At 38.4% G+C, this 13,351-nt stretch overlaps 1 protein-coding gene across 4 annotated transcripts in view; it reads left to right on the top strand.

The window, feature by feature from the left end:
* DOCK7 (dedicator of cytokinesis 7) overlaps positions 1-13,351 on the top strand; it is a 147,930-nt gene that overhangs the window by 19,609 nt on the left and 114,970 nt on the right. For all 4 annotated transcript variants that reach the window (XM_032218873.1, XM_032218874.1, XM_032218871.1 and 1 more), the window contains exons 3-8: positions 930-1,105; positions 1,982-2,050; positions 5,019-5,148; positions 5,346-5,558; positions 8,097-8,182; positions 13,131-13,197. In XM_032218873.1, the coding sequence (XP_032074764.1) occupies positions 930-1,105; positions 1,982-2,050; positions 5,019-5,148; positions 5,346-5,558; positions 8,097-8,182; positions 13,131-13,197 (741 nt within the window). The remainder of the gene's footprint in view (positions 1-929; positions 1,106-1,981; positions 2,051-5,018; positions 5,149-5,345; positions 5,559-8,096; positions 8,183-13,130; positions 13,198-13,351) is intronic.

Consider the following 13,351-nt stretch of genomic DNA (forward strand, 5'->3'; position numbering starts at 1 on the left):
GAGGGATTTGGGGAGTTCATGCTGGATGCATTGATTGAGCACCAGGTTGGGAAACCTGAACTAGCATTATGTTGGCACTTTGGCATGAAACTTCATATGGTTGACATGGAATTGTTAAGAGACTTTCCATCCAGATATTGAGACATTTTCAACAAGGTTTCTGCATTATGTCTCTTCAGAATAGGTTGTTAACAATTTGATCGGATCTATTGATCATGCCTTTAAAATAGTATTTAATTTTATTTCTCTTCCTGCAGGCAGTTCTCGACTTACAACCACAATTGAGATCACAATTTATATTGTTAAGTGAGACATTTGTTAAGTGAGTTTTGCCCCACTTTATGATTTTTCTTGCCACAGTTGTTAAGAGAATCACTGTGGTCGATAAGTTAGTTAACCTGGTTAAGTGAATTTGGCTTCCCCATTGACTGCTTGTCAAAAGGTTGAAAATGTGATCATATGGCCTTGAAACACACAATGGTCATAATATGAATCCGTTGCCAAGCAACTGAATTTTGATCATATGAGCTTCAAAGCTCATAACTCTGAAAAAGGGTCATAAATCACTTTTTTTCAATGCCATTGTAACTTTGAATGGTCACTAAGTGAACTCTTATATGTTGAGGACTACCAGTACTTAAAGAACATTCCAACCCAATATCTGGGAGACAACGACTAAAGTTTGCAAGGATTAAGTTTTCTGGAAGTGTGGGGTGTTAAATGTGCTACATTACAAATTTGTTTTTTTTCTGTCTCCCAATAATCTAGCAGGTTCAAATATAGTATAAAAATATTCATATTTAATGGCCATTCTGCATCATGCTTAGATGCAGGAAAAGACCCAATAAGCAATAGGGGAAAAACGAATGTGTATTTAAAACCTGGACATTTACTTTTCTTTTCCCCCCCATCTCTTTCATTTTTAATAGGTACCTCTTACTGAGCCTGTGGATCCAGTGGATTTGGAAGATTACCTTCTTACACATCCACTTGCAGTGGATTCTGGCCCTATGAGAGACTTGTTTGAATTTCCTTCTGATGATATTGAAGTCATCTACAGCCCTCGAGAATGCAGAACATTGGTGTCAGCTGTACCAGAGGAAAGGTAAGAAACAGAGAGGAAAATGTACCCAGATCGCACACGGATACCCATGTACTGTATGTATATTTGAGATTTATGTATACAATAGTACCCTAGTATTAGAACTTGTTGATGTCAATTCCCTTGTGACTTACTACATTATTCCTTATGGGAAAAAATTGCTTGGTACTCATTGCTTTTGGAACTCATCACGCCTCCCAGAACCAATTAATGATGAGTACCAAAGTACCACTGTATTATGCACTTCCTTCCTTCTTTCTTCCTCATTGGATTTTTTTTGGGAAAATTCTCTTTCAATGTCAAGTTCTTGAAGAATTCATGACATGTCAATGTCAGTTTTATTGACAATCATTTACCATTACTTTGCCCTTCTTTTCTGTTGTTATACTTTAGTAAATTTCAAATTAAGGAAAGGGAGGCATTGAAATTAATAGTAGTATTTTGTTTATTTAAATTTATTTTGGTTAACTATCCTGAATATTCAATGTATTTGGGGGGGAACATGAATTGAAAAGAAAAGATAAATATTTGTATGGTGGAGACTACTTAGATTTGTTTTTGTTAGCTGCAAAGTTTTGTCCAACCCATTGCGACACCGATGGACAATGTTTCTCCAGGCCTACCCATCCTCTACCATCCTCTGGAGTCCATTTAAGCTCACGGCTACTGCTTCGGTGACTTCACCCAGCCACCTCATTCTCTGTCGTCTCCTTTTACCCTCAATCCTTCCCAGCATTAGGCTCTACTTCATTGAGTCCTTCCTTCTCATTAGGTGGCCAAAGTAGATTTGTTGGCCAATAAGAAATAAGATTTTTGGAATCTTTGTGGTCTAAAAAAAATAGTGATACCTCTTTCTTGTTTCATCTCTTTCATTTGCAGTGAAATGGACCCACATGTGAGAGACTGTGTAAGAAGTTATACAGAAGACTGGGCTATTGTGAATAGAAAGTAAGTGTTTATATTTAAATAAACACAATTGTGCAAGGGGACATAAACAGTGGCCATTATCTATAAAAATGGAGTGCTGCTTTCTGAACACTGTCAAGCAGCCATCACTAACTTTCACTAATAAAAATGAACTCTTTGTAAGTATTGGTTTGCTCCTAGGCAGCAGTTTGGTTTTGCAGGAAGAGTGGGCCATTGCCCTCATGGGAAGCTTCTTTCAAGCCTTGATGCAGTATTAGAAAAAGAAGCCTGGATTTGATTTGATTTCTAGCTTGCATGAAATACACCACACACCTCTGTGTGCTATAGAGGAGGTTCATAAAAACTTAACTTTGACATCTCAAACAGTATTCCCGTTGTTCTGGTTGCTCATTTTGGACTAGGTATGCAGCATAGTGTAGATAACTTGACACCAGCAGGTCTATTCAAATGCCATTTATGCCTGAGTCAAAAATATATATTAGTAACATAACTCCTGTTTTTCCTGTTGTCTTTGGAATTTTTAAAAATAGAAATTGAAAGAAAGAGTGGATAAAAGACATATGGAAGGGAAAAGATGACCCAAAGAAAGAAGTGGGAGAAAAATAAATGGGAGGACGCTTTTAGTTTATGCTCAATGGCAGTCTGTCTGAAGTTGCCAAAGATTGCCCCCTTTGAAGTATGGCTGCTAATATTTCAAATTACATGAAATAAATTCTATTTCTAAATAGCAATTTTAATCTCTTGGGGGATTGATGGAAACACTCTTCCATAGAGAGATACTTTTGGGGTGAAATTAGAAATGAACAATGGTGTTTCTTTCAAAACAATTCAGCAAATTACAAGCTGAATTCTGTCTCCCTTCATCCTGAAGCAATTACTGTATTTTTTTGGAGTATAAGACACCCCCCCCCTAGAAGAGGCTAAAAATTTTGCTGCGTCTTATACTCTGAATGTAGCCCTGCCCACCTGCCGGCCCCCATCCTTCGGTCTCCATGAGTCCTTTTCCTGGCTGCAGAGATTGCCACAGACAATGGCTTGCGCTTTTGGGCTCTGTGCTTTGCGTTTTCAGCCTCCAAACACTCCGTTTGAGACCCGTTCAAGGCTGTTGGGATCACCAGAACACATCACCACCAATTGCTGCCTCCTTGCAGCGTGTTTTCAGCCTCTGCACATTATGTTTTAGGCCTCCACACGCACCGTTTTTGGCCTCTGCACATCATGTTTTTGGGCACTCACATGCTCACAACCAGTGAAATGTGCTGAAGCTGATCAGGCTGAGGACACTAGCCAGATGAATACCTAGTAGGCAGAATTCCCCCCCCCCCCCTATTTTCCTCCTTAGTTTTTTCCCAAAAACTAAGATGTGTCTTAAGCTCTGGAGCGTCGTATACTCTGAAAAATACGCTAAACTGGGCATTTCAGATTTTTTGACCCTGGCAGTAATAAACCTTGCCTGATGGTCATGTTTACCATGCTCAGAGGAACAGGAATTCAGAACTGTGGGAAAACTTCAAGGTACACCCCCCCCCCCCAACCGTACAATACAGAACTACATTTTATGTTATGAGATTATTTCTACTGATCAGTAGTCATGAAGGCTCATGATAGAATAGAAATAAATGTATAGGATCATGTTGCCATGTTACATGTTTCCTAACAACACTTTATAGCCAGTAAAGAGTCCTGAGTTATTTGGGATGTAGTTCTGTTTCTCCTTTATATAGAATGTGAATTCTTTTTATTGTATACCTTCAGTGTTCCCCAGAGAGAGTGGCCAGAATGAACTCTTAAGAGCTTAAAATGTAAAAGTAAAATGATCAAATACAATCTTAATCATGTGGATATATTGGCATTTTCAACCTATCTATTCCATTTGACAGTTCTCCTTGTTAAGGGTGTTGCGTTTGATTTCACCTTCAATATATTTAGTGTTCTTTATGCATTCGCATTTAGAATGGAGATGCTAGGGATATTTTTTTCTTTTTTTTTCTTTAAAAAAAAAAAGGAATTTTAGGCATTGAAATACCAAGACAGATGGAGGAAGATAAATAGAACCAAAAAAGAAACAGTAAAAAGTATGCGTTTGGAACTAAAACAGCAAAATGGAATTTTTTATGAGCATATATTATTTCTTCAGCTGAATTGTGCTGAAGAAATTTGTATTTTTATGATAATTGCACTCTAGCTGAATATACTCGATATGACCCTTAAGGACATATTTCCAATATTTCAAGGGAAATATTAACTTCTAGATTCTGTATTACGATGGAAGTATCATCTGCTTGTAGAAGAGAATATGAGAGGCTATCTTTCTATTAAAATCAGAATGTACAATGTAAAACAATTCAGAATATCAAATTGCTATAGCAGTCAAAAACACCTAAAAGCTGCAATAAATTACTTGTCCCCTCCTCTCAGCTTATTTTTGTATCATAATTTATTGGAACTAATTGGTGAGCATTCATATATATTATGTAATACAGATGTGATTATACTTGTTAGCAGTGACTGCTTATTGGAACAAAGGAACTATACAAATTGAGGATTATAATAGAACTGAGATGGCACAGTGGTTAGAGTGCAATACTGCAGGCTACTTCAGCTGACTGTTAGCTGCAGTTCGGTAGTTCAAATGTCACCAAGCTCAAGGTTGACTCAACCTTCCGAGGTGGTAAAATGAGAACCCAGATTGTTGGGGGCAATATGCTGACTCTGTAAACTGCTTAGAGAGGCTGTGACAGCACTATGAAGTGGTATATAAGTCTAAGTGCTATTCTTAAATGTACTTTAGCGAAAACAGTTGAACTTTCTTAGACCCAAAACAGCTTCTTCTAGAATATCCTACTATGAATATTATTTTGACTATTAAAAATTATTTTTGATGATTGATGATTTGAAGCTTTTAAGAGTCAATAACTTGGGCGTTTTTTTTACTTTTTGAAGCGAGGCAGAGCTGCAATTTAATTTGCTTTTCTTTGCTTTTGAATAGGTATCACAAACTGGGGACAGGATTCAATCCCAACACCTTGGACAAGCAAAAAGAAAGGCAAAAGGGCTTGCCCAAACAGATGTTTGAGTCTGATGAAGCTCCAGATGGCAACAGTTACCAGGATGAACAAGTAATATTGCTCGGTTTACTTCATTAAAATTATTTGCTATGGTTTTTATGGCTGTGATTCCTTTACAAATTGTGTTGGATTTGTGGTTCTTTCTGAATTTGGTCATTTTCTTGTAAAGGACAACCAAGCTCAGAGAGCACCAAGAACTCAAGAATTCAATATTCATATACATTCTCTTCTATTTGATTTATCATTAGGATGATCTGAAAAGACGGTCCATGTCAATAGATGATACTCCACGAGGTAGCTGGGCCTGCAGTATTTTTGACTTGAAAAATTCCCTTCCCGATGCTTTGCTCTCTAATCTTCTGGATCGGACCCCAAATGAAGAAATTGATCACCAAAATGATGAACAAAGGAAATCCAACAGACACAAGGAGCTTTTTGCCTTGCATCCAGCACCTGACGAGGTACTGGTTTGGATACTTGATGTTTGGCTTTAATTTATGTTTTAATTCTATATGTATAGACATATTTTTATGACTGTAAACCACCCAGGGTTACCCTATTGTAAGATGGACAGCCAATAAATTAAAACAATAAAACAAACAAATAAATAATAACTAATAAACTAAACTAAACTAAGTGAAAAAATATTTTGTGTTAATTCATACCAGGGTGGATTTGATTTAAATCAAGTTGATTTAAATCACGATATAAATCATGATTTAAGTCTCTAGTAAAAAGGCTTGATTTAAATTAATTCGATTTAAATCATAATTTAAGGTGAGCCAAGGTGGCACAGTGGTTAGAGTGCAGTACTGCAGTCTATTTCAGCTGATTGCTAGCTGTAGTTCGACAGTTCAGATTTCACCGGCTCAAGGTTGACTCAGCCTTCCATCCTTCTGAGGTGGGTAAAATGAGACCCAGATTGTTGGGGGCAATATGTTAACTTTATAAACTGATTAGAGAGGACTGTAAAAGCACTATGAAGTGGTATATAAGTCTTAAGTGCTATTGCTATAATTTTTAAAGAGCAACTATCATCTGTGTCCTGCAGCAGCTCCTCCTCTGACCCGCTGTTGACTCAATGACAGGCCCAATATTGCAGAATATACAGCCTCATGCTACATAACTAAGCTCCATTTCATACTGAATAAACTAAATTATTAATGTATCTTAAATAGAAAACCATCTTTAGATAGATTTTTACTCCAAAAGCATTTTATTAAAATAAATGTAATTAAAAAAATGATTTAAATCAAAAAAATTGATTGAAATTTTAAAAAATGTTTTTTTTTTCCTAAAAGAAATCATCGATTTTTATCCACCCTGATTCATACTAGTTCATGCTATGGACACAATTCCTGTTTATATGTTTGGCATTTTCGTAGAAAGATAGTGTTGTGGTCCCAGCGGCTGGCTGAGCTGTTACTGGAATCTGACAGCAATGAACACTATGGGACTGCCCTGGCAGCTGAGGAAGACTGGGGGGTGTTTGGAGTCAGAGCAGGGACTAGAGAGGCCTGTTGGCCACCAGATGGCGTCTGAGTCAGGAAGCAGTGAGGAAGAACAGAGGGAGGCTGTCCCTGACATACGTATGCGTAGGGCTGAGAGGAGGAGGGAGCAGCTTTGGGAAAAGGCTCACAGAAGGAAATAGGAACAGGTGGCTACTGATTGGCCCCTCCCAGAGAGCTTATAGGTGAGGTGACAGGAGGGAAATTTTGCAGGAAACAACAGTTTACTAATCCAAGCGTAGTGAAAGAATTTCGTGGGTTCAAGCCTTGTTTTCATAGAGATAATTTTCTGGGCTCCTAGCCAAGGGGTTGCTTATTTTCCTCCTTAGTTGTGGCAGATAGCCAAGTCTGCATCAGTATATATTAGAGGCTTGGGACAGAACAGATACTAAGCGTTTGCTTTTTACTAGTAGATATATGCACAGCTGTGAATTTCATAAATAACTAAAAAAATAATAATAATTAAAAATCTACCCAAGGGAAAGATGTCATATAAAGATATTAATATGACTTTTCCTGTCTGAGAATAAATTCTCTATAAATAAGTCAGATGGAGTTATTTCTAAGTTGACAAACATAGTCCTATAGTGTGAATTGCCCATATGTTCCTTTCCCCTCTTCCACAGCCCTGAAGCTCTGACCTGTGCTCTAAAACAAATGCTAATGTTTGCTTGTTCAACCACATTCCATCACAATGCAGGTTTTGGTGTGGTAGTTCTTGGCCAATAATCAGCAACCTTTGCCAAGTATAAAAGAACAAGTGTTTAGCCACATACCATCTTGATTTGTTTTATGGGATTATTACCAATTTTGCTTGAAGAAACAGTAATGAAAATATAATCCTTTTAGATATTGCTTCCCAGGGCACTTTTAAAGGTTTTTAGGTTGACCATGTTCCTATTGAAGGTCCTAAGTAGAGCAAAGCAACTCTTGCTTGGCAGAGAGGTGAAGCAGCCATGTTGCTTTAATCATACTGCTTCACTTTCCTCCTCTGCAATTTCATCTGGCATGAAAAGTACCCGGAGCAGGATTTTCCAGTGGTGCTCCACTCATGCCAACTTCTCTGCTACCTTCTGTGTGCATGATGCAGAGAAGACCCAAAGATGGTGGTGGTGGTAGTGGGGGAATGACATTCCTGTTTGGCTTAAGGAGACAGATAGTGGTACTTTCACAGCGTGAAGGCTTTCATTAAGGTTAAGCCAGATTGCCTTGTATACATAGGCAGATCTACAGAGAACTGAAGAAGCTTCTTGGATTAGAAGCAAAATGTCTCCAAGGAAAAACAAAGTCCAGTTGCCTTTTGAAAAAACACCTTTGGGACAATCATGACCTGGATAAGTGAGAATTTCCATAGACGGGCAGATCTACATTTACAGTCCTCCGAGCTGTAATCCGAAATTAAGCCCTTCTATGTACTATTAGTTTTTAGTTGCTAGCAGTTGATCAATTTTTAATGCATTCCTTCCTTACTGGGTTTGCACCCAATTTTAGGAGGAGCCCATAGAAAGGCTTGGCATTCCAGAAATCCCCAAAGAACACTTTGGTCAAAGGCTTCTTGTCAAGTGTTTGTCTCTAAAGTAAGTATTAACTTAGCCAGTTTGATTTTTCATTTTTGGAAATGCTGTTGTATTTTCTTCTCTATCAGAAGTGATTCGGAATTTAAGATAATTGCAGAGTCGGGAGGGGAGAAAGGACAGTCACATGGACACACATATACACAGACACACACATACATGTACATAATACTTATCTTGTCAAACTAAGGTTGCCAACTCCAGTGTTTTCCCACAAACATACGATTTCCACATTCTCCAAATAGCATTTAAATAGTGGAGGCACTATTAAATAGCAATTGAGTGTAGCTGAAGCGAATGACCTGTCTGAATGTTTCATATTCACAACTATGAATAATATGCCCCTTAGTTGCAAATTACTTCTATCTCTTCCCGCCTCTTCCCAAAAAAGAGTAGCTGAGGTAAATTTCTTCTGAATAAAATGTAAACTGAAATATAAAGGCTTTTTAATTTGATGGAATGTAAGAATACAAGATGGAGATTTATAATGCCATGCGCGGAGAAAATAGAAAAAGAGAACTTTCATTTCATTTTCATTTCATTTTATTTTTATTTGGTTTGTATGCTGCCCTATTCCCGAGAGACTCAGGGTGGCTAACAATAAAAAGGGGAGGGGATACAAAAATAAAATAAAAAACAGCAATTTAAAATTCAACAACATTATTTTCCCATAACGTTAAACTCAAACCGTGCAATGAAGATTCAGTTTTTTGGCCTAGTGGTGAAGGCACCAGGCTAGAAAGCTGGAGGCCATGAGTTCAAATTGTCTCACCTTAGCTAGGAAAGCCAGCTTAGTGATTTTGGTCCAATCACTCTCTCTCAGTCCAACCCACCTCACAGGATGGTTGTTGTGGAGAAAATAGGAGGAGGAAGGTGTGTTGGGTATATTCGCCACCTTGAGTTATTTGTAAAAATAATAAAGGCAGGATACAAATTAAATGAATAAAAATAAGGAAAAAACCCAAGAAAGAGATTAGGAATAGTGAACAGAATCCTAGAATATGTAACTAATGCATAGAATTTGCTGGTTGGGGTAGAACACCTTCTCCAATACAATAGTGACCCAATGGATTAAACATGAGCTAACCTAATACTCATGCAACAACACTAATTTCCATGCTGGTTGGGAATTCTGCAAGTTGCAATCCATTGCTTCTAAAAGGCACCACTTTAAGGCAAACCGAGGCTCAGAAATCCAAGATCTCTTTAAACCTTGAGGCAGCCAGCAAAGCATTTGCAGGGGAGCCAGGAAACTTGTTAAACAAGTTTAATGAAGTGGAGCTCCAGAATAGAGGGTTACCTGTAGTTGGTTCATTGCCTATAACTCTTCTCTAATAACAGGAGGTAAAAATTTTACTGCTATTCCCTTAGAGAAATAAAGCACAAAACTGATTTTCCACATGACTTTATTCATCTTGTCTGTCCTTAGTTCTGTCAACATTTCTTGTCGGAGCGCCAGTTACTAGAGCTTTTGAAACTGAGATGTAAGTGGGACTTACCGTAACTCCTAGTGCAGGGTTGCACATCTCTGCCCCCTTTACGAGCTGTGGACTTCAACTCCAAGAATTCCTGAGTCAGCTGGGAGTTTAAGGCCACAAGTCATAAAGGGGCCAGAGTTGCCCACCCCATTCTAGAGGGAAACAAAAGTCCTGGCATTAATTCAGCTAATTCTGAGCATTTTTCTGTTACAGTGTTCCATAAGACCCTACAACATAAAGTCGTACACATGCAACAAAGTAGTATATCAATAGGCCCTTTACTGAGCACTACCGTATATACTCGAGTATAGGCCGACCCGAATATAAGCCGAGGCACCTAATTTTACCACAAAAAACTGGAAAAGTTATTGACTTGAGTATAAGCCTAGGGTGGGAAATGCAGCAGCTACCGATAAATTTCAAAAATAAAAATAGATACCAATAATGCCATTGCCCATTGAATAACATATACAGCCTGCCTGTGCCCATTAAATATACAGTAGCCATTGTAAAAATTTGCTCTGCATAACAAATTATTATCACACAATACCGGTGTATTCAATGAAATACTTCACTCACCTCATGATGCTGATGTCCCGCTGTGATGATGATGTCCCACCTCCTATGACACACGGCACAGTGATTCCTATCATTGGATCACTGTACCAGAGGAGGTGGGACATCGCTATGTGGCTGCTTGCCATAACAAGGAGGAGGTGGGACATCGTTGCAGAGCGGCAGGAGGGGGAGGAAGGGGAGTCGTAAGATAGCCCTGCATTACATTAGAACGTGAGGAGGGGGGATGGTGCGGTGCACGCTGCGTGGCAAACTGACACAGAGGGAGGGGAAACTCAGGGGCGCTGGGCCATTCACGAGCGTCACCCAGCGGCATGGCCCCGCCCCTTTTTCTCCTCCATTTCGGGCAAATTTTTCACTGACTCGAGTATAAGCCGAGGCGGCTTTTTCAGCTCAAAAAGTGGGCTGAAAAACTAGGCTTATACTTGAGTATATACAGTATTTCTGTTAGATCCCAGAAAGGATATTTAACATAAAGAGATCCTGAGTATTTTGTACGGATGTTCAGAAGCAGTCAGAACTTTGTCAAGTTTCCCAAAAGGAGACTTGTGCTTTGGTGGACTGAATGATGGGAGTTAAGATATGGAAGGCCGAGATCCACTAGGTTGGAGCTCTGTGTGCCAAGAATAAAAACTTCAAAATTGACTCCGTCAGCCCAGTACAAATGCAAAGAGAAAAATCTATAAATCTATTTTGCTAAATGTGTGGATAGCTGGGGAACTTCCACTTTAAATATATTAATTCTGCAGATAATGAAAGTCTGGAAGTTTTTAACATATATGTCAGCCTGGTGTATTGTTGTTAGGTTGCGCAAAGTCAGAAGAAATCTCAATTTATCATTTACAAGAATGGGGGACACAGATGATGAGCAGAATCACTAATACGTTTTGTTTTGTAAATGAATACGGCTGTTGTCAAGTATCTACTTAGATTCATGGTCTGGGAAACCAATAGCGCTTTTCATCTCTGTTAAGTGGACTGTAGGATAAATAGAATCAGGAAATAAGAAAGAAAATATTCAAGAAAACAAAGGCTTAAAACACTGCTAGTAATTTAGAACAGTAGGGTATTCTCATGTTGCGACTGAGCTGTGTGCTGAAATAGATGCCTTTGTTCCTTCTACAAGTGCTCAGTTTCCTCCTCTGAGTTTCTTGGGTCACAAATGTTGCCCCCCTCCCGCCCAGTTTCAATAACTGCCATTGAGCTTTATCATGGCTAAAGGGAGAAATTATTAAATATATGGGGAAATGATGCCAATTGCAGTTATATTGATCATATGTTTTTCTCAGTATGGGCCTGGGCATGCTATATGAGTGTTGAACAAAATCACCACGTTAATAAAAAAATTAAATTTTAACATGATGTCCTGAGCTGTGGAGCCTTGTTATTTTTCCAAGTTATAATTGCAAACCATTTTTTTAATGATTCCTGGTTTATTTTGTAGAAATCAGAGAAGGGCTTCAGTTCCACTTAGTTTAATCCTTAGTTAAAAGTATTTCTGAAGAAGATGGCTATATGCAAGCACACAGTTTATACTATCTACACAAAAGTAACAATATCAAAAAGCTTTACTTTTTGTTTTGGTCAAAAATCTTTACAGTAGAACCTTTCTATGCCAACTTGGGTAGGCAAATTATTATGCTTTTTTTGAAACTTCAGAAGATGAAGCTTTGGTTTTGTACATGTGAAAATGTTTTTGGAATTTATAGAGATCAGTCATTTATGTTTGTAACATTTATAGGCTGTGTTAGGTAAATGTAAAGGTTCCCCCCGCATAGTTGTTTCTGGCTCTAGGGACGGTGTTCATCTCCATTTCTAAGTCGAGGAGCCATCTCTGTCCAAAGACATCTCCGTGGTCATGTGGCTGGCATGACTAATGCTGAAGGTGCATGGAGCACTGTTACCTTCCCATCAAAGTGATCCCTATTTTTCTACTTTCATTTTTTACGTGCTTTGGAACAGCTAGGTTGGCAGAAGCTGGGACAAGTAATGGAAGCTCAGTCTGTTACGTGGCTCTAGGGATTCGAATCGCTGAACTGCCAACCTTCTGATCAACAAGCTCAGTGTCTTAGCCTGAGCCACCGCGTCCCTTAGCCTGTGTTAGGATTATATAAATGGATAGAAAGTTTATTAATTTGTTAGTAATTCAACCATATAAAAAACAAACTAAAATATACAGGCTCTAATCATAGATAACAGAAAATACAATATGAAAGATCTATTCTTTCTCAGCCTTTTAGCTGAGATTAAATGAAGTATGTAGAAGTTGGTTGAATCCAATGTTAAAAACAGTGTGGAAAAATGTGCAGTTGCACAACCAGTGGAATATTTTGCCCTTGCACACCTCATTCTTTTTATTGAGTTGACATATTGAGGTAACTTTATGTATATAAAACAGCATTCAGAGAGACTTGATTTTTTAATACCTGTATTATAATATCTTACTATCCTTGCAGTTGTGCTCAAAGCTTTTATTTGGTTGCTATTGTATGCATCTTGGTGAAATAACTTGAGGTACTTGAATGCTTAAACCAATGGCCCCCAACCTTTTGGGCACCAGGGACTGGTTCCATGGAGAGAGATTTTTCCATGCACCAGCGGGGGCCTGGTTTTACTTGTTGACTGCATCCCGTGGATGGGGCTTCACTTGTTTGTGCGGCTCAGTTTCTGTCATGCCGTGGCCCAGTGCTGGTCCCTGGACTGGGGATTGGGGACCCCTGGCTTAAGCAATGCTTATTAGTGTTAGATTCTTAAAGTCATAGAATAGAATCATTGTAGTCAGTCATAATCCTAATTAAATATCTCTCTGTGTGCCTGTGGAGTACATATAGTTGAAGTGAAATGAAGGTGGTTGTGTGTAATGATGGTTGTAATTAATCTTTTTCTTTTCTCGGAAGATTTGAAATTGAAATAGAGCCCATTTTTGCAAGTTTGGCATTATACGATGTTAAAGAAAAGAAGAAGGTGAGTTGAGGCTTTCTTGCTCCGGATGGAACTTGAATGCAGTATACTATATGAGATATTAGTGCTTCTATGCTCAGCACTTGTAATGTTGCCTTTATTTTGTTTACCATTGTGATATAAGAATTACATCAACAAATTCAAAATGGAAAGGCAG

The sequence above is a fragment of the Thamnophis elegans genome, chromosome 5, assembly GCF_009769535.1.
Source record: "Thamnophis elegans isolate rThaEle1 chromosome 5, rThaEle1.pri, whole genome shotgun sequence".
NCBI lineage: Eukaryota > Metazoa > Chordata > Lepidosauria > Squamata > Colubridae > Thamnophis > Thamnophis elegans.